The following is a 22,201-nucleotide window of genomic DNA, read 5'->3' as shown; positions in this document are numbered from 1 at the left end:
TCATTCTCGTGTTACGCAGCACGTTTGAGCTTCTACAAGAGCCAATGAGGTTCATTCTCGTTTTACGCAGCACGTTTGAGCTTCTGCAAGAGCCAATGAGGTTCATTCTCGTGTTACGGAGCACGTTTGAGCTTCTACAAGAGCCAATGAGGTTCATTCTCGTGTTACGCAGCAGGATTGAGCTTCTACAAGAGCCAATGAGGTTCATTCTCGTGTTACGCAGCACGTTTGAGCTTCTGCAAGAACCAATGAGGTTCATTCTCGTGTTACGGAGCACGTTTGAGCTTCTGCAAGAGCCAATGAGGTTCATTCTCGTGTTACGCAGCACGTTTGAGCTTCTGCAAGAACCAATGAGGTTCATTCTCGTGTTACGGAGCACGTTTGAGCTTCTGCAAGAGCCAATGAGGTTCATTCTCGTGTTACGCAGCACGTTTGAGCTTCTGCAAGAACCAATGAGGTTCATTCTCGTGTTACGGAGCACGTTTGAGCTTCAGCAAGAGCCAATGAGGTTCATTCTCGTGTTACGCAGCACGTTTGAGCTTCTGCAAGAGCCAATGAGGTTCATTCTCGTGTTACGCAGCACGTTTGAGCTTCTACAAGAGCCAATGAGGTTCATTCTCGTGTTACGCAGCACGTTTGAGCTTCTACAAGAGCAAATGAGGTTCATTCTCGTGTTACGCAGCACGTTTGAGCTTCTACAAGAGCCAATGAGGTTCATTCTCGTGTTACGCAGCACGTTTGAGCTTCTACAAGAGCCAATGAGGTTCATTCTCGTGTTACGCAGCACGTTTGAGCTTCTGCAAGAACCAATGAGGTTCATTCTCGTGTTACGGAGCACGTTTGAGCTTCTGCAAGAGCCAATGAGGTTCATTCTCGTGTTACGCAGCACGTTTGAGCTTCTGCAAGAGCCAATGAGGTTCATTCTCGTGTTACGGAGCACGTTTGAGCTTCTACAAGAGCCAATGAGGTTCATTCTCGTGTTACGGAGCACGTTTGAGCTTCTGCAAGAGCCAATGAGGTTCATTCTCGTGTTACGCAGCACGTTTGAGCTTCTGCAAGAGCCAATGAGGTTCATTCTCGTGTTACGGAGCACGTTTGAGCTTCTACAAGAGCCAATGAGGTTCATTCTCGTGTTACGGAGCACGTTTGAGCTTCTGCAAGAACCAATGAGGTTCATTCTCGTGTTACGGAGCACGTTTGAGCTTCTACAAGAGCAAATGAGGTTCATTCTCGTGTTACGGAGCACGTTTGAGCTTCTACAAGAGCAAATGAGGTTCATTCTCGTGTTACGGAGCACGTTTGAGCTTCTACAAGAGCCAATGAGGTTCATTCTCGTGTTACGGAGCACGTTTGAGCTTCTACAAGAGCAAATGAGGTTCATTCTCGTGTTACGCAGCACGTTTGAGCTTCAGCAAGAGGTTTGTTCTCGTATGTCAAGCAGGTTCGGTTGAGCTTCTGTTTATGTTCACTGATTAAAGTTTATATGTGAATAAAAGCCTAATTTCAATCTGTTCATCATATAAAGCAATTCATTTTTTTTCAGAATATTTGGACTTAACCGCTCAATTCATATGGATTAGTTTTACGATCTCTTTACGTACTTTTTTTAAAGTGTCAAAGTGGTAGTTGCTTAGCTGTCAATGGAGGGACAGAAAGCTCTCAGATTTCAGCAAAAAAAAATCTTAATTTGTGTTCTGAAGATGAGCGGAAGTCTTACGGATTTGGAACGAGTGACGCGAGTAATTAATGACAGAATTATTTTATTTTTGGGTGAACTAACCGTTTAAAGTGCCCCATATATGCTATTTCGGATATTACTTTCATGCAGTGTGTCTTGTAGCTGATTGTAAAAGAATGTAAAAGGTCTGCAAAGTTTCAAAGATCAAAGTGCAGATAAATGGAGTTACTGTCTTCCAAATGAAACAAGTCGTCAGTAATTCCAATCTTACTTCCTGCACGAACATATGTAGGTTTGTAATACATTTGCATAATGCCAGCCTATGGTCTTCATTGGCTGCCTGCGAACAATGTCTACTTTGCCCCGCCCCCTCAAACACTGTAGTTGTAGCTGAGGCCTGGAAGAGTTTGGTTCGTGTTGTCGACATGTCGAGAAGACGCTGTTTTCTGCTGCGAAAGCAAATCCACTTTGATGCTTTTCCAAAGGATGAGGACTCGGGCTCGAAGTGATACGGTAAAACCGACACCATCGTTACCGTTCGCACCACTGTTTAAACAAGTGCTGAGGAAGATTCAGAGCTGAAATTCAGATATGGTAATGAGCATTTTGTTTCCGACACACGTTGTAAACAACAGACTGGGCCATCTGACCAATCAGAGCAGAGTAGGCTCTCAGAAAGGCGGGGTTTAGAGAGACTGAGTCCTTTATCGAACCGTTTAGACACTGTGAGAAAAGAGCTGATGCTGCTTTATATATTATGAGAAAATTAAAGTGACCTTGGATGCATGTAAACCTATTGTAGGAGACTCCAAAACAACATTAGGAGCCTTTAAAAATAGCATAATATATAACCTTTAACATCCATGGAACTTTCCATTGGTTCTTTATAGAGGAAAACGGTTTTTCAGATTATTAAAATGTTCTTCAGAGTAAGAAAATTATTTTTCTGGATCTTTAGGGAACCAAAAATTTTTCTTTTATAGCATCTCTGCGAAAACCCTACATTTTTAAGAGTTTAGCTTTAGACTCATTAAAACTCCAGGACCATACAAGATTACTTTTCTATTTTTAATGGTAGGATACTATGATTGATTATAACATTGGGCTAATGGCTAATCTTGTGTTTTACAGCTGTTAGTGAAGAACAATGCAGATCTGTTCGTGGAGAACGAGGACAGGGAGACGCCGTGTGACTGTGCGGAGAAACAGCATCACAAGGAGCTGGCGCTCAGTCTGGAGTCTCAGATGGTTTTCTCTCAGGATGCTGGAGCTCAGGAGATCGAAGCAGAGTATGCCGCCCTTGACCGACGAGAGGTACGGTGGTGTTAAAAACTGTGCTTTCTGAGTTTAGATACTGTGACATTTAGTTTTTATAAATATTTTAGGGCTGTCAAACGATTAACCGCGATTAATCGCATCCAAAATAAAAGTTTGTTTTTCAATAATATATGTGTGTGTATGGTGTATAATTATTTTCTATATATAAATACACACACATGCATGTATATATTTAAGAAATATTTGCATGTATATACTGTGTATATATATTTATATTATATATAATTTATATTATATATAAATATTTTATATATAAATAACACATTTTTCTTAAATATATATGCATGTGTGTGTATTTATATATAGAAAATAATTATACTCCAAACACACACATATATTATGTAAACACAAACTTTTATTTTGGATGCGATTAATCGCGATTAATCGTTTGACAGCCCTAAAATAGAGAGAGAGAGAGAGAGAGAGAGAGAGAGAGAGAAATTACTTTTTTAAAAATTATTTTTTTTAGCATTTTATAAAAATTTATTTTTTATAATTTCTATAAGAATTTTACAACTTTTATTCAGCAAGGATGCATTAAATTGGTCAAAAGTGACAGTTCATAATATTATAGGCTATAATGTTATAGGCTAATCTATAATCTTTTTTTTTTTTTTTAAATCAAAGATTCCTGAAAAGAAATTCGGTTTCCACACAAATTATTAAGCAACACTGATAAAAAGAAACATTAAAAAAATTTTTTTAAGAGTTTTTAATGATCCTTGAATGGTTCTATGCAAGTTTGTCACTGATGAAATTATTTGCACTTTATCAGTATATTCTGTAATTAACTTATAAATCTATTTGTTAATCGATTTACAGCCCAATGTATATAATATAGGTTAAAGTTTCCGTGTGCATGTTCACTGTTATTTCTGTGCGGTGTGCACTGAAGAAGTGAGCTCAAGATAAATCACAGCTTGGTAATGTAATATCACAGGATATTACATCAATCAAAAGTGGATAGACAGACTCATGATTGCTGTGTGTTGCTGTTCCAGACAGACCTAGCAATATCGAAGTTTAAAAAGAAAAGCTTTATTACTTCTTTTTCCATCACCTCTTTGCTTCACACTTGTCATTTTTAACCTGTCATTTATCCCTTCATCTTTCTCTCTCTCCAGCCATATGAGGGATTGAAGCTTCAGGACTTGCGTCGGCTGAAAGACATGTTGATAGTGGAGACGGCGGACATGCTTCAGGCTCCTCTCTTCACGGCTGAGGCGCTTCTGCGAGCTCACGGTACGGATTTACTGCAGCTACTGTTAAAATCAAACAATTCCACGTCAGCCAATGAGAATGCTACGTTTACATGCATTCAGTTTTACAATTGCATTACAAGTGAATCCCAAGACTTTATGAACACACAATAAAAGGCTCTGCTGGTCTTACCATGTTCTTTTAGACATGTGCATGGTATTCTGTGAAACATAATGTAGTGCCATGTAAAAGTATAATTTGATAACATCCATGTACCATAGTACTGCTGCAGTACTTATAATAAGAGATTAGAGATGAAGTGGTTAATATATTGCAGTGGGTTGTCACTGTGCCAGCTGATCCATTTGATCAGTTAAAGTTATATGCCAAATTTGGTCAATTTCCAAGATCGTTCATTCATCACGATATTACAAGCAAAAGGGTTTGGCTCGTCTTTGTTACTGTGCAAACTATAAAAAGCCTTGCTTTAAGTCACCATGAAGTCAAAATTCGCAAATCTTATGTTTTTATGGAATATCGCAGTATTTATTATAAATAATTGAGCTGTGCTCATCATTATTTTGTTAAATGTGCGGGGGATGTACCTGTCACTCACATGAGATCGACCAATAGCAAGCCACAACCATCCAAACAATTACCAATGGACAAAATCAACCCCGCCCTACATTTTTTTTTTTTTTCTCATTTGAAAGCCGTTTCCCTCAAATATATAGGGATGAAAACACTTTTGCAACTTTCGTTTCATGCAGACTTTAATATAATCTTTTTTTAGAATTTTTTTGGAGAAAAACTCAGATTTAAATGGAATAAATTGCTTTTAATGCATCAAGCAGATCAGGTGTAGGCCTATGTGATTTAAAAAAAATGGATGCTAAAGGTTAATTCTGAAGGCATGTCTGACCTTTTACTGAGTGATGTTTGCATATTATATCAGTGCGCTCTCTTTCTGAAATCCCTGGAGTGCCTTGATTATAGTCTTGAGTTTTCTTCAGGGAACGAGCATGTCACAGATATTCCTCATTTAAATAATTCCTGTCCAAGACATATGCAGAATAAAGGGGCGGGGCCTGGTTGAGTTAGTTAGTAGTGTGTTAAACTGGCGGTTATGGTAATGGGCGGGACATTTCCCAAACACACTCGAAGCGATTGACCAATCCCAACACACTGATCCAGCCGACCAATCAGAGCACAGTGTGCTTTTCAGAAGGAGGGGCTTCATAGAGACAGGAACTAAACAGAGCGTTACTGACAGACTGGGAAGAGAGGAGCTGCAACAATGGAGAACATGGGGAAAATGTGTTTTTTAACATTCAAGCATATTAAAAAAACATATTCTAGTACACTTTTCCAGTTTGTTTATAAAAAATATTAAAAACAAGAAGCTTTGTTATAATTCTGGCCAAAATACTGGAGGAAATCTCTTCCCTTATTTTATTTTATTTATTATATTTTATATGAACATTGTGTTTGACTATGCCTGTAAGTCAAAAATGCTGAGAATCACTGCATTACAGGAAAGTTTGACCTGTCAGTAAGTTTCAACCAGGGTTTCCACGGGTCCTTGAAATCCTTCTGAAATCTGAAAAAAAGGCCCTGGAAAGTTTTTGAAAATAAACCATATTAAAAAAAAATTCCATATTATTCACTCCGGTCCGCTAATGTGTTATTTCGCCAACACTTCGTGGCCTATGCACACTAGCTAGCTTGATTTACATTAGTTACGCGCATTTACGCGTTACGTTAAGTGTTTCCCGCGTGATGTACTGTGTTGTACATTGCCATGATGTTCACACGCGCACGAAACTACTACGATGGTTCCTCAACGTTTGCTGTCGGACACAATAAATGTGTCCCCAAATTAAAGGGATAGTTCACTTTGAAATTCAATTTTGGTATGTTTTAGCTTACCTCAAGGGCATCCAAGATGTAGGTGTCTTTTTTTCCGCAGTAGTTTCAATTTTGATATTTTTAGGTCAAACCGTTCTTGTCTCTCAGTCATATAATGCAGGTCTGTGGTCACTGTCTCAAAGAGCATGCACAGAGAAGTCCAAATTAAACAATTCCCCATCGTCCAAATTAAACAATTCCCCATCGTCCAAATTAAACAATTCCCCATCGTAAGTACACATTGATGGCCTAAGACACGAAACGAGCGGTTTGTGTGAGAAAACGAACAGTATTTATATCGTTTTTACCTCCTATACACAACCACGTCCAAGTGATCTGAGGGCGCGCCCGCATCCTGGTGTGTGACGTGTGCGCAGACTGGTGCATAGATATATACACTAGATGTCGCCTTGTCTACGGCAGTTCATTGGAACGAATGTCTTTAAAGGTGGTATCAGCGATTTCAGGCCCAAACATAAATGATCACATTCATCTAATATTTCGCTAGCTGCACGCCCCATAAGCATGCTGTCAAAAAACCGCGTCTCTCTAGGTAGCCTAGGCTCTGAGATCTGCACACAAAAACAGCTGTTTTCAGTCTGTTTGGCCAAACAATCAAAACCCAAATAAATAGTGTTCCAACCAATCACCGACAGGGGCGGGTGTTGTGAGGTTTTCGCGTGCAGCCGTGCACGAGCGCAAAACCTCACAACACCCGCCCCTGTCGATGATTGGTTGGAACACTATTTATTTTGGTTTTGAGTGATGTTGATACCAACTGTTTTTGTGTGCAGATCTCAGAGCCTAGGCTACCTAGAGAGACGCGGTTTTTTGACAGCATGCTTATGGGGCGTGCAGCTAGCGAAATATTAGATGAATGTGATCATTTATGTTTGGGCCTGAAATCGCTGATACCACCTTTAAGGCAACATCTAGTGTATATATCTATGCACCAGTCTGCGCACACGTCACACACCAGGATGCGGGCGCGCCCTCAGATCACTTGGACGTGGTTGTGTACAAGAGGTAAAAACGATATAAATACTGTTCGTTTTCTCACACAAACCGCTCGTTTCGTGTCTTAGGCCATCAATGTGTACTTACGATGGGGAATTGTTTAATTTGGACGATGGGGAATTGTTTAATTTGGACTTCTCTGTGCATGCTCTTTGAGACAGTGACCATAGACCTGCATTATATGACTGAGAGACAAGAACGGTTTGACCTAAAAATATCAAAACTGAAACTACTGCGGAAAAAAAGACACCTACATCTTGGATGTCCTTGAGGTAAGCTAAAACATACCAAAATTTAATTTCAAAGTGAACTATCCCTTTAAGTCCTTGAATTTGAGGATATTGGACCTGGAGAGTCCTTGAAAGGTCCTTGAATTTGAGGATATTGGACCTGGAGAGTCCTTGAAAGGTCCTTGAATTTGAGGATATTGGACCTGGAGAGTCCTTGAAAGGTCCTTGAATTTGAAGTTAACCAAGGTGTGGGAACCCTGTCCAACCTTCTTTTCTGCTGTACAGACTGGGATAGGGAGAAGCTTCTGGAGGACTGGATGACCAATGCTGAGGACTGCTGCCAGCGCTCAGGTGTTCAGATGCCAACTCCCCCACCGAGTGGCTACAATGCTTGGGACACTCTGCCTTCACCTAGAACTCCCAGAACCACTCGTTCCTCCGTCACCTCGCCCGATGAGATCAGCCTGCTGTCTCCTGTGGACGGCCTTGCCCTGGTTAGATTCATCTCTGTGCATGACATCATGATCCACATTCTTCATCATGAAAACATATTGACACAGTCTGTTCAATGTTTCTTATGCCCATGTAGTGTGGAATTTGCATGTGCACCATATCTGTGTTTGAGGACCCTGTGGACATGTCGTGTGGACACGAGTTCTGCCGGGCATGCTGGGAAGGGTAAGCATTGGAATATAAGTTTGTTTTAAAGCACAAGCTCAGATCATGTTTGTGTTCAGTTGTCATCATAATACATCCATTACACTTAACTACTTACACTACCGTTTCAAAGTTTGGGGTCAGTAAGATTTAAAAAAAAAAGAAGAAATTAATACTTTTATTTGTCAAGACTGCATTAAATTGATCAAAAGTGACAGTAAAGACATTTTATAATGTTACAAATGTCAAATAAATGCTGTTCTTTTGAAATTTGTTCATCAAAGATTCCTGAAAAACGTTTAATTAATTTTAAATATTAACGTTGGTAATAATCAGAAATGTTTCTTGAGCCGCAAATCATCATATTAGAATGATTTCTGAAGGATCATGTGACACTGAAGACTGGAGTAATGATGCTGAGAATTCAGCTTTGATCACAGGAATAAATTACATTTTCAAATATATCCAAATAGAAAATATTAGTGGTAACAATATTTTACATTATTAGTGGTTTTGCTATTGTTTTGATCAAACAATTGCTTCTTTCAATACATTCAAAAATCTGACTTTTGAATGCCCTGGATTAGTTTGCAATAAACTTAAACCCCTGGTTTCACAGACAGGGCTTAAGACTAGTCCTAGACTAAAATGTAAGTCTGAGCTGTTTCCACTGAAATAAACTTGCACTGACTGATCTTAAAAATATATCAGTGCCTTTTTAGTTTCAAGATGCACATCGGTAATGTTTTTTTCTAAGCATGTTTATAAAAATTACTTAAATGTCCTAATTGATCTATGGTCTAATCCTGGCTTAGTCTAAGCCCTGTCTGTGAAACCGGGCCAAAATATATTAGCTTTTATATATATATAAACTTTATTACAGGCTCTAGGCCCAACAGCAGGACATACACCATACACACACACACAAAAAAAAAAAAAAAAAATTACATAAACATACAATTATACTTAAACATATATTATACTTATATAATATATACTTATAATCACTTACTATAAGTCAATAGCTATATATTTTACTACCATTTCCTATTTGATTATGGCTTTCGCAGTGCTTCATGGGATCATTTTTATTTTCTTGCTTAAAAAGCAATGCTGTTGTGAAGTCCTGTGGAGAAAATGAATAGAAAGACACTTCCACTGAAAAAGCACTCTATTGCACTATATTGTGAGTTGTTTATGATCCATATATTCATAACCTTTAAACACTGTTTGTCTGGATGTCAGGTTTTTGAATTTGAAGATCCAAGAAGGGGAAGCACATAACATCTTTTGCCCTGCTTATGACTGCTTCCAGCTGGTTCCTGTGGAGGTCATTGAAAGCGTTGTCTCCAGAGAGATGGATAAGCGCTACCTGCAGTTTGACATTAAGGTACAATTGGATCTCACTAAGCCCTGGAAACCATTTCAGAGCTGCCATTTCTTTTCTCTTATCATAGACTGTCTGATGCTGGCTTTGAATCAAAATGCTGACAGCATCCTGCTGTTGGTTGAGTTTTTTCCAGAGATTGTTTGAGCAGAAAAAGCTTTTGTAAACACACTTGCTCAGAAGTCAAATGTTTGATTGTTGGGTAAATATCACGTCGATTTGATTTGGATGATTTAAAGATTCATATTGGTTTTGGGGTATTGGGTCATTTACGTCATCCAAAACAAATAGCGTGTTTCAACACATTTCTCACATCTCCAGGCTTTTGTGGATAATAATCCTGCCATTCGCTGGTGCCCCGTAGCCAGATGTGAAAGAGCCGTACGTCTGACTAGACCAGGACCTGGAGCCTCTGACTCTCGGAGCTTCCCTTTGCTCAAAGCCCCCGCTGTAGACTGTGGGAAAGGCCATCTCTTCTGCTGGTATGTTAAAGAGGGCCTATTATGCCCTTTTACAAAGGTTTTCATGCTTGTATATTCAAAAAACATATTTTTCACATTGTTGCAGCTCCTCTCTTCACAGTCTGTCAGTAACGCTCTTGTCTCTATAGGCGTGTTTCCATTACAGATTTGCGCAAAACGTTTGCGATTTTTTTCTAAATGTCGACAAAAAACTATTGCGAAATGATGCCGTTTCCATTAACCGATGTTATGCGACTAAAACTTCTTCTCGCGATAAGTAAATCCAAAAACCATGGCAACGGACGTTGGTAGGTTTCTGTACTATATCCTGGCCACTGCACTAGCCATTATTATTAATCGAAGGAGATGTATGTGTGTTTTCCAAGCATTAATGGCAAGGAACGACCCTTATACTTGTGAGCGGCACATATGAGGTGTTTCTCCCTCATTTCTGCTTCGAGGTCTTGATTGCGGTATTTATTTGAGGTTTAGAATCCATTATTATTTTCAATTCGCAATTTCAATTTGCGCAATTTTAAGGGTAATAGAAACACGGCTTATGAAGCCCCCCCTTCTGAAATATTGGTCGGCTGGAGCAGTGTGTTGTGATTGGTCAACCACTTTGAGCGTGTTTGAGAAATGTCCCGCCCCTTACCATAACCACCACTTTCAACACACTACTAACTAACTCAACCAGGCCCCGCCCCTTCATTCTGCATATTAATTATTTAAATGAGGAATATTGGGACGTTTTTGTTCCCGGAAGAAAACTCAAGACTATAATGGAGGCGTTTCAGGGAGTTCAGAAACACTGACACTGATATAGAGAATAACTCCCACTGGAGGGACTTTGTGTTTTGTAACTATGCAGAGTTTTTCATCCTCAAACTAAAGAAAGTTAAACATGTACAAAGCATAATAGGTCCTCTTTAACCAGCTGTTTCCTTTATCTATGCATAATTTCTTTGTTTACTGTAGGTCTGATATATTTATGTTATTGTAGGGTCTTAAAGCAATGTAAACCATACAACAAAGTTCAGTTTATTTTCTAAACCACTTTTTACAGGTCACATTTGACCTTCACCACCTATCAAAAAGTTTTCTTAAAATTTTTTTTTTTTTTTTTAAAAACAATTTCTTCCCTTTCCCCCTTTCCCATTACTATAATGTGTCCTGACACTTTACATGCAGAGACTTTTGAAACTGATAAAAAAATCAAATCTAATAAAAATACTTTCAAAGTAAAGCATAATACCGTACCTTTTTTCCAGTGTAGTATTTTTTGTGATTTATTATAGTAATGGGAGCTCCGTGGATACAAAACCCCCTAATGATTTAAAAAAAAAAAAAGAACTTTTATTTAAAATAAATTATTCATATTATTTGTTTTTGATTTTGATAGAAAAATATGACATGGACACATTCTTGACAGCATTCGTGAGATTCACCAGATGTTAATGTGCATCCTACACAATGCCATGTTTACCTCTTGGTTTTCTTCTCAGGGAGTGTCTTGGTGATGCTCATGAACCCTGTGACTGTGAGACATGGAAGATGTGGCTGCAGAAGGTGTCTGAAATGAAGCCTGAAGAACGTAGGAACTCCAGACTTTATTGTGTCGTTCTTCCAGACCATGCATTTAATCAAATGACCTCAGCATGCATTAACGTTTGACCTGCATCTTTATTTAATGGATGTTCATGACATAACCCGCTGCTGTAGGTTTTGATATCGAGCTCCTCCCTGTCTCTAATCAGTGGCCGGTGTGAGCGAAGCTTATGAAGATGCTGCCAACTGCCTGTGGCTGCTCACCAACTCCAAACCTTGTGCCAACTGCAAATCCCCCATCCAGAAAAACGAAGGCTGTAATCACATGCAGTGCTCGAAGGTCAGTACAGAATGGCTTATGTGGAAAAAAACAAAAACATCTGCAGCCATTCGAATGTCAGACCGCTAAAATTATCAACTATATGGACTAAAAAGGTCAGACATCCTCAATGGAGAAGTTGGTAATCACACATACAGGGCACGTTTATTAAGGTTCAATATTTGATTCCTTAAAAATTATCAAGGGCATTTTTACCTTAATGAGAGCATTGTTTTTTAAGCATTTAAAAACACAACATGTTGTCCATTAATATAAAAAACAAATTTAATCAATTGACTGAAAGATATACAATATTTATATACTGTATGTAGATTTTAATTGCAGTTTTGCAATGTTATTATTTAGTACGAAAAGCAATAGTGATTTAAACGATATTTTAAAAACAAGAAATTAAAATTGAGTAAATTTCATTTTAAACACAACATGACCAGCTATTCTATTGATAAGCAATAATGGCACTCTTGGAAAACGACATGCGCATGGAAATAGGTATATCCATTCAGGGATATTTTTGCCATATTTTAAATATTTATTTATTTATTGCACAAGTCATACATAAATTCATAACGTGCATGAACAAATAAAAAAAAGGAACAGTAAGAAGAAAATCTTATGGTACCTGTTGCTTATTTGTGCACATCAGAAAAAAAATAAAAATAAAAAACAGCTGCTTTATAAATGGATCAACCCCAATCCTCACCCCAAACACCAAATATTTTCAGTAATACCTATCTTTACACTTAATTATCATCATTTTACATCTAGATATGGCATGTTGTATCCAAGCTAGAGGAAACTCAACACTGGAAAATTTGATTAAACTGAAGATTTTTTTGGGATGCTTGTGGACCTAAAACTAATAGCTCCCTTCATAACGGTCTTGACAACAAAATTGCACAGGCATTAAAGAACATTTACATAGTATTTGTCCAATGAGATATCATGTGATGCACAAAGTCCTCATTATAAAATCTCATACAGACATCATAGGAGTGTGTTTTTGCGTGTGTGTCCATGACACAAGATGTATGTGTGATGCAAACCGACCCTTTGACGTCAGAGCAGGTGTTTGAACAAAGGATATGACCTCCGCTCTGCCTTACTGGTTTCTTAATGAAGGCTTAACTAAGGCTCTGTTTGACAGGCGCAGGGGGAAGGGGAAGCTATTCACACCACCATCCTGTGGAAAAAACAAAACGAATGTTGAATGCTCACTCGTGCCGGCTATTTATATTGTCAAATGCAAAGGGTCTTGTACTATATAATCTGTGGTTCTTTTAGCACACTCATTTGTTCAGTAACATTTATGCTGATTTAAATCTGTTGATGGTTTATGTCAGTGACTGCAACCTGGTTTATGCCCTTTTACAAAGTCTTGATTTTGTTTTTTGGCCTCTACTAGAATAGGTTTTCATGCTTGAATATAAAAAAAAACAACATATTTTTATTATCACACTGTCAGTAACGCTCTGTTTAGTTCCTGTCTCTATGAAGCCCCTCCTTCTGAAAAGCACACTGTGCTCTGATTGGTCGGCTGGATCAGTGTGTTGTGATTGGTCAACTTTGAGTGTGTTTGGGAAATGTCCCGCCCCTTACCATAACCGTCAGTTTCAACACACTACTAACTAACTCAACCAGGCCCCGCCCCCTTTTCTGCGTATTAATTATTTAAATGAGGAATATTGTATCATGTTCGTTCCCGGAAGAAACCTCAAGACTACAATGGAGGCGTTTCACTGAGTTCAGAAACACTGACACTGATATAGAGAATAACTCCTGCTGGAGGTACTTTGTGCTTTGTAACTTTACAGACATTTTTCATGCTCAAACAGCAACATTACACACTGAAGAAAGTTGAGCATGTTAAAAAAACATAACAGAACACCGTCCAGTCCTTACTCTGATTAGTGGAATTAATGCACATGTAAAGAGAGGCATTGATAAAGAGGAAGAGAAGACAGTTGGAATGCATGAGAGCAGCCAGGGTCAGTTTTTCCAGTTCAAAACCATCTTTAAATCAACTCAGTGCTTGCTTATCTGATCCTGCTCATAAGTTCTGTCTTGCTCTCTGTCCTCATCTCGATGTCTTTGCAGTGCAAGTATGATTTCTGCTGGATTTGTCTTGAGGAATGGAAGAAACACAGCTCCTCTACCGGAGGATACTATCGATGCACGCGCTACGAGGTCATCCAACAGGTGGAGGAACAGTCCAAGGAAATGACCGTGGAGGTAATCGTGCCTAAACAGAGTGTACACACACGGCAGCCGTTCGACGAATGCATTTACTTGGAGCTTTTGTGATTTGTTTGTGGACTGCCATTAATGGTTTTAGTGAATGAAGTCTCAAAACACTAAATGTTTACTTTCAAGGCTTATATTTCTCATGTGTAAAAGTTACAAAATAGGTTCTGCTCAGTAGTAGACACTAATGTCTGGTCTAGGAAAACTGACATCTTCACATATTAAAAAACGTTGTTAAAGATTTTGTATGCATATTGCGTAGTCAATAGTTTTATTTGTGATAACACAATGAAACATGCCAAATTGTGCAAACATTATTTTTGGCCAGGTTTCTTTGTCATGCAATGAAATATTAATAAGTGATTATGTTGTAGTCAATAGCCCTATTCGGATGGGATTAGTTTAACATGGAGAGGTGGGGTAAAGTGATAATTACCAGAGCTTCTCGTGATTTTAGTCCCGTCCGAATGTGCATCTCAGTAATCATTACGGACAATGTCAGTAAAGATTACGCCGACTTTTACCTTCAGTAAAAAGGTCCGGAAAAATAACCTCAGGTGAAACTAATCCCGTGCGAATAGACCCGCTGTAAATATGTACGTTAATATTTCGTCATTTCGTGTTTAAAAGTAGTTTTCCGCGGTTTCTCAAGTATGGAGACGCTTAAAAAAGCATTCAGTCGCGTTCTAGACGCTGGGACGAGTCTGTGGCAAAACTCAAGTGTTTCACACACACCATTCAGATCAGAAAGAAGATCGACAGCACTTGTTAGAGGCATGAAACATCTTTTAGCGTTAGGTAAGTGCCTATTATATATATAAAACAGTTATGTCCGGTCGAACGATATTAATTAACTTCAGATTGGATTGTGTTGGTAATAGGCACTTACCTAACGCTAAAAGATGTTTTGTGCCTCTAACAAGTGCTTATATATATGATATATATAAATACAGGTTATATGTGTTTGCGCACGTGATATCAGGAAGCAACGCAATACACACATGACGACAGGAGGGTAACGGCGGTGTGTAAATCGAGTTAATCCTCTCACTTCTGCTAATTTTACTGAGATCTCTTATCCCGTGTGAATTGGCCATTAATATTACAGACGTCCTGTGGTAAAATTACATTACTCCATCTACCCTTGTAAAGTTTATCCCGTCCGAATAGAGCTAATGTATGCTTTTTGTTTTTCTGTGCATTTTTTTTTTTTGCATGGTAAAATAAAACCTGTAGCTGTAGTTTACCTTTTTTGACACATAATTTTGTTGGATAAATACCTTAACCAAGTTTAGTGTTTTGTTCTTCCGTCATATTTAAAATACATTAAATATTTTCCTCATATTTTGATGCATTAATCGAACTTGTATGGTTATTAAAAACAAAAATCCCCTCTGGACATCACTTTTGGTGGTTATGAGCTTGAATTTCAGTCTTGAAGTTGGGAGTCACTCTCGCTTTTATGTTTTGTGTCTCGCAGGCAGAAAAAAAGCACAAGAGTTTTCAGGAACTTGACTGTTTTATGCATTATTACACACGATACAAGAACCACGAACACAGTTACCAGGTATTAATTTTTATGTAATGAATGTCTTGGATACATTTCTAGTTTTGTTGACAGTCACTCATCACAGGTGATTTCCTTTAAACTAGTTAGAAGAAAGACTCCTGAAAACAGCCAAAGAGAAGATGGAGCAACTGAGCAAAGCTTTCATTGGAAGTGAGTTGGAATTTGATTAATCAGACATATTTTACACACTTTACGCAAGTTTTAAATGTTATTATAAATAGATGTATGGTGCATTTTGAATAATATGAATATATAAAAATGTCAATGTATCTGTTTCTTTAAGGGGACGGAGCCCCACCTGACACCACGTTCATTGAGGACGGTGTGCATGAACTTCTCAAGACCCGACGCATCCTTAAGTGCTCTTATCCATATAGTTTCTTCTTGGAGCCCAAAAGCACAAAGAAAGAAATATTTGAACTTATGCAGGTTCTGAGATCGATATTCATTCACTGCTTAAAGGGCTAGTTCACCCAAAAATGAAACTTCTGTCATCATTTACTCATCCTCGTGTCGTTCCAAACCCATACGATTTTTGTTCATCTTCGGAACACAAATTAAGATATTATTAATGAAATCTAAGGGATTTCTGTTCCTCCATTGAAAGTCTATTCAACCAAAACTCTGACACAAGTTAATAAAGAGATCCTAAAAAAAATCTAAATCAATGGAGAAGATTTAATCCAAGTCTTCTGAAGAGACATGTTCGTTTTGTTCGCTTCATATGATGGACAGATTTAATTTAGGCTTTTATTAACCTGTAAACAGGGCTTGACGTTAACACCCGTCAACCCCGCCAAAAGGAGTGGCGTTTAACGCAGGCGCTCCTACTAGACACTTTGGCAGGTTGAATTTTACATATAATTTATACATTTTTCAAATGTAGTCTTTTAAAATGGCATCTGAAATAATAAACTAAGTGCTATGTAGTGTTGTCAAAAATAGTTTTTTTCAATACATATCGTTACTGAAATATCTGAAACGCTTCCAATACTCATTTCCTGCAAAATAGATACACAATACCAGCTGCGCTCTCTCTCTCTCTCTCTCTCTCTCTCTCTCTCTCTCTCTCTCTCTCTCTCTCTCTCTCTCTCTCTCTCTCTCTCTCTCTCTCTCTCTCTCTCTCTCTCATCTCTCCGACAGCGAGGGACACACAAACCCGCCTCTCCTCACTCACTCGTTTCATTTGCTCCAGATGAATATTGTTGGTGTTACAGGGCTTGAATTTCGCGAATTTTATTGTGTGTATTGCGCATAATTTTACTCATTCCCGCAGATTTTGTGCTCACACCCAAAGTACGCGTATAAAGCCGCCTCTCAGTATTAAATTAAGTATTAATATTGCACTTAAACAGTCAAATACACACAAAATAATGTCACATGCTGGTCTTGGTGAGTGTTCACACAAACACAGTCAATTGTGTTTTAAGTGAATGTAAACAGTTGAGAAAGAAAACACATGTGTAACAGTTTAATGGATCTGTGGATTTAATAGTTAATAGTAAAAATATCTATATGGCCATTTTTGTCAAAATTGTGGCCAGTGAAAATGCTAAATGGCTAGTAACTTTGGAAAGCCACTAGCCACAGTGGCCGGTGAGCAAAAATGTTATTGTCAAGCCCTGTCTGTAAATATTAATCAGCCAACATAAATGGAAGCTCAACCATACTTGCTTGACGAGTGAGAATGAAACTCATTGAGCTTCCTTTTACTATATTTGAGTGCTTATATGTATGCTGATCAGTGTTTGTATGTGAATGAAAGTAAATTTAAATCTGTTCATCATATAAAGCGATCATGTCTCTTCAGAAGACTTGGATTAAACCACATGATTCATATGGATTTCTTTTACGATCGCTTTATGAATATTTTGAAGCTTCTGAGTTCTGACTTTCAATGAAGGGACAGAAATCAGTTTTCATTAAAAATACATTCATGTGTGTTTTGAAGATGAACGAAAGTTTTATTGATGATGACTGAATTTTCATTTTTGAGTGAACTATCCCTTTAAGAAAGGCAACTTTTTATTTTAAAGCAAAGTTTTCATGCACAACATGCTCTCATGATTTTTCTCTTTCCACCATTCACAGACTGATTTAGAGATGGTCACTGAAGACCTCGCTCAGAAGGTGAACAGGCCTTACCTCCGCACCCCTCGCCATAAGATCATCAGTGCCACGTTTCTGGTGCAGCAGAAGAGACGGGAGTTCTTGGCTTCTGTGGCTCGAGGTGTCGCTCCTAATGATTCCCCCGAGGCTCCGCGCCGCAGGTAAACACGTGTGTGTTGCCATCAAGGAGACAGACCCCTCACCTTTTGGTGAAAATCGCTCTGTAGATCTGTTGTCAACAAAAGAAAAGCTGTAAGGTCTCCCTGCGGTTTTCCACCCAAATAAAATCTCTATGGTTTAATGTTTAAAAAGCAAATTAATTAAGACAGACATAAATATTAGTATTGTATTTTTAAAAATTGAAATACTGTTGATTGCCATGAATATAGCAATTTTTGCTGATATGGCGTTAAATCATACATAAATAAACTATTTACTATTTACTCTAACATTACTATACTATAGCAACTATTTATTATTATAGTATTAAATAGTATTATTACTATAGTATTAATAATAATGATAATTAAAGGGACATTAAGTAGGATTTTCTCCCATCTAGTGGTGAAATTGTATTTTGCATTCAAACGAATAGTGCTCTACAGCGCCTCACTTTTTAAAATGCGTGTTGCATCTACGGTAGCCGTTATGTACCAAAAAGCTAAGCTTCTAATAGCACTTCATAGAGTTTTCCTTCGGGTGAACTGGTTTATTTCAAACAAACTGCAACTTGACACAACGAACAAACGAATGTTAGTTTTGAACAAACAAAACTTACAACCTTGTTTTTAGGACCTTCTCTACTTTACTCAATAGCTGCTATTCATCAAAGAGCCTGTTTAACTTTTAACTATAAATGTTCTACTGTCTATAAACTAATAAAGTTCATAACCAAGCAATGAAAAGCTTGTAATTGAGACCGTAACAATGACTTACCTGTCGAGAAGAAAGCAGGCAACTTCAGCGTCTCTTTTGAAAGCTGTCTCCTGCATTAGCTATCCCCACATTAACCCTTGTTTTTGTAATCTCCGGTCACTTTCCTTTTACGGTCTATTTTGGACTTTTTCGACGACGAGGACTCATCCTGTGACTCAGCATATGTATGAATGAACGGTGTATAAATAACCGTGCAGTGCATCCTTTTAAACTTGCCGGTGCAGTGACAAGCTCCTCTCACTGCTCTGCTCCTCCGCTTCTGCTGGCTTCAGTCACGTGACGCTGGTTCTGAACGAAAACGCGTTGTGGAAACGCGTTGGCCTAGTGCTTTTTGTCCCTCTCTGCTATTATAGTTTTTCAAGATGGCGGAACTACATGGAAGCCTCCGTGGACCTACCCGTCCCATGTATATAAAGATAATAAATTCTTCGTTTACGAGGATTAGTCTGATCATTGGCATAGGTATTTGTACACCATTGAGGGCATATTTATGATTAAAAATATTGCTTTTAGATAATAAAATACCTAAAAAGCTACACATTGTCCCTTTAACTACTCTTATATTGCTATTTTATATTACAAGACTAAATGATATTTACTATAATACTACTGTACCATAGTAACTATTTATTATTGTAATAAATAGTATTATTGCTATAATAATGATGATGATCATTAGTATTATTATTAGTATATAATCATGTATCAATTTTGCATCCCTGGCTTTGTTTTTTGGGCGTTTACTATAGTAGCACCATGGCATTTTTTCAAGTAACTTTTTACTTTAAACAATACTATATTATTATGATATTACTGTGGTTAATGTCCACAAAAACATGACATTACCTTGGTACCATGTCCAAAACATAGTTTACTACAGCCACGGTACTTTTTCTAAGAGTTATATATATTATAATAATGCAAACATCTTCTCCTCTTTTGCAGTTTTGCTGGTGGGACGTGGGACTGGGAGTATCTGGGATTTGCCTCTCCTGAGGTATTGTTGCATCTCTGCTTTTGTGTTGATATTTTTCAGTTTTCAACTAACCTCTGTTATTGCAAAGCTCACCCAGAGTTGCAGCTCACTAGACTGTCTTTCTGTCTCTCCTTGTATTAATGTAAGAGAGTTGTGTGATGCTGTGAAGTACTAGCAGTCATTGAATCTCATTCTGTGTCCAAAGATGGTGAGGAATCACCCAGTACGGGGATCAAATGCACAGCGTGAGAACAATTACAATGCAGGAGGCCAGCCGCAGGTACTGCTCAAAACTAAAAAACAAAACATACCTCAAGATTTGACATTAAGAATTCACTCGTTATGTATTATGCTATTAGCATAAATGTAATCCGGTGGTTAGCAGTTAAGGCTGGTCATCTCCTGGAATATTCCAGATATAGGACTATGCCATTATTACTCAACTCAGAGGGTTAATTAAACCAGAGCTCCTGTCCTGTGGTCAACTTCACCGTTCTTGAAATGTGGACACTGTGTTAGGTTGCTTTGTCATGCACTCAGTGTGACTGTGAATGATCGGCGTTCAGTCTTTCTAACCGCTGCACAATTAATATAAAATTAGCTGCTTTCTTGTTTTTTTATGCCTCAAAAAGGATTTGGACACTTAAAATGTGTTAATTCTATCGCAATTGATAATTGCATATTAAACTATGAGGAATCTGCAAACAAATTATGCTACATAGTTTTCTGATTGGCTGACTTTTAACAAACGAGGTAATTTTTAGTAGTTTAGGAAGTTCATCCTTGCAGAATAATCACCGGTGTTGTTAATCACATTAACCTTGAACATTTTCTACTACATTTTCACTAATGCTTCACAACCAGAAAGTATCTAAATACTTAGTTAGGAGTCAAATTATAAAACGGTTGAAACAAACTTTCCTTTTGTGAAATGTTTTGCTTAAAGTGTTTGTGTAAATAAAACCGTGGTTGGATATTTTGTTACATAATGCTAAGACATTCATTCATTTTTCAAGTGTGGCTTGAAGATACCTATTATGCCCTTTTACGAAGTCTTGATTTAGTTTTTTTCGCTCTACTAGGATAGATTTTCATGCTTGAATGTTCAAAACACATTATTTTCCCCATATTCTCCATTGTTGCAGCTCCTCTCTTCCCAGTCTGTCAGTAACGCTCTGTTTAGTTCCTGTCTCTATGAAGCCCCTCCTTCTGAAAAGCACACTGTGCTCTGATTGGTTGGCTGGAGCAGTGTGTTGTGATTGGTCAACCGCTTCCAGCATGTTTGGAAAATGTCCCGCCCCTTACCATAACCACCAGTTAAAACACACTACTAACTCAACCAGGCCCCGCCCCTTTATTCTCCGTATTAATTATTTAAATGAGGAATATTGTGACGTGTTTATAGCATATTAGGACCCCTTTAAGTGTCCAAATATGTTGTAAGGTCACTGTATTTTATTTTAATCCATAGTAATAGAGATTAGGGACACAGTTTATCACAGTATATGCTATATATAACACTACATCTGTTAATCTCTTTCATTCAGTACTTGTAATATAGATGTCAATCAGTATTCTCATGAGAGGCTGTCCGTTTAAGGATCTATTCATTTCTATCCTTTAATAACTGCTTCTTGTCAGCAGATCATGTATTTTTGTAATTAATCTGAAGTTGATGGTTCCTGCAGGAATACTCTGACTTCCAGTACAGACGGAGACACCGACAGCGGCGTCGAGGAGACTTGCTCCGACTCCACAGTCTTCGCAGTAACACCCCCGAACCACACGACTCCTCTGACAACACTTCAGGTACAGCTTCCCGACCGACAGCGTGAGGCCACGTAATGTCAGAATAAAGAGTTGCTTTAAATCAGTGTTACTCTGTTTGAAATCCATGTCCAATATGTGTCTACAGAAACGCATGAGGGAGGCGGTTCACAAAGGCATGGGATCTCCACGGTAAATATACTGATTTTCTAACATGTGATGCAGTGTCCATTTTTACTAGGGATGTTCCCGAAGCTTAAATCCGGAGCTCCTAAAGGGACATGGTTAGGCTTAGTGCAAGTGCAGTAGTCGGTTACATTACAGCACATCAGATTTCACTTATTAGGTGAAGCTGGTAAGGAGAGATGACAGACAGGATGATGTCTGAGGATTTGGTGAACAACAGATCCTGAGTGTCATTGACAATATCTTAAGTTGTAAAATGTGCGGATTGCGCACTCAAGTGTTTGAATAAATTTTATAGTTTGAATAAAATTTGAATAACCTGCATATTGATAGCGGCTACTCGATGCCTGCAAAATTATATACAATATAATTACCCAATTATTTAATCATATATTTTTCTCATTAATATGTCCCTTTAGGGGCTCCTTAGAAAGCCTAATTTCCTTTCTGAACATAGTATTCGGCCTCAGGCACATCCCTAGTTTTTACACCATTATTTGGTTTGGTCACTTTTTTGTATTTTAATTATAATAAAATAATCATACTAAATTCATTAATTTTAGTCATATTTACCACAAAATGGTTTCTAAATGTAGTCAACAAAAATACAAAATTAAACTAAATATTTCATACAAATGTATTAATAAACCAA

The 22,201-nt window shown here is 37.9% G+C and overlaps 2 protein-coding genes across 4 annotated transcripts in view; one reads left to right on the top strand and one right to left on the bottom strand.

Moving 5' to 3' along the window:
• The window catches only part of ppt1 (palmitoyl-protein thioesterase 1 (ceroid-lipofuscinosis, neuronal 1, infantile)), a 230,959-nt gene that overhangs the window by 117,979 nt on the left and 90,779 nt on the right, over positions 1–22,201 (bottom strand). The gene's annotated exons all lie outside the window — the stretch shown is intronic.
• The window catches only part of ankib1a (ankyrin repeat and IBR domain containing 1a), a 43,729-nt gene that overhangs the window by 16,687 nt on the left and 4,841 nt on the right, over positions 1–22,201 (top strand). For 2 of the 3 annotated variants that reach the window (XR_013822034.1, XM_079879119.1), the window contains exons 4-20: positions 2,810–2,992; positions 4,141–4,258; positions 7,657–7,865; positions 7,961–8,049; positions 9,274–9,418; positions 9,737–9,897; positions 11,382–11,470; positions 11,634–11,764; positions 13,859–13,993; positions 15,486–15,572; positions 15,659–15,725; positions 15,859–16,004; positions 17,667–17,845; positions 19,566–19,617; positions 19,802–19,876; positions 21,285–21,405; positions 21,512–21,555. Coding sequence is in view for 2 of the 3 variants with exons in the window: in XM_079879119.1 (XP_079735245.1) it covers positions 2,810–2,992; positions 4,141–4,258; positions 7,657–7,865; positions 7,961–8,049; positions 9,274–9,418; positions 9,737–9,897; positions 11,382–11,470; positions 11,634–11,764; positions 13,859–13,993; positions 15,486–15,572; positions 15,659–15,725; positions 15,859–16,004; positions 17,667–17,845; positions 19,566–19,617; positions 19,802–19,876; positions 21,285–21,405; positions 21,512–21,555 (2,031 nt within the window). In the remaining variant the exon portion in view is untranslated. The remainder of the gene's footprint in view (positions 1–2,809; positions 2,993–4,140; positions 4,259–7,656; positions 7,866–7,960; positions 8,050–9,273; positions 9,419–9,736; positions 9,898–11,381; positions 11,471–11,633; positions 11,765–13,858; positions 13,994–15,485; positions 15,573–15,658; positions 15,726–15,858; positions 16,005–17,666; positions 17,846–19,565; positions 19,618–19,801; positions 19,877–21,284; positions 21,406–21,511; positions 21,556–22,201) is intronic. The other variant, XM_079879120.1, reaches the window with a different exon arrangement.

This window comes from Squalius cephalus (assembly GCF_949319135.1).
Source record: "Squalius cephalus genome assembly, chromosome: 8".
Lineage (NCBI taxonomy): Eukaryota > Metazoa > Chordata > Actinopteri > Cypriniformes > Leuciscidae > Squalius > Squalius cephalus.
This window is presented reverse-complemented; position numbering and strand designations above follow the sequence as displayed.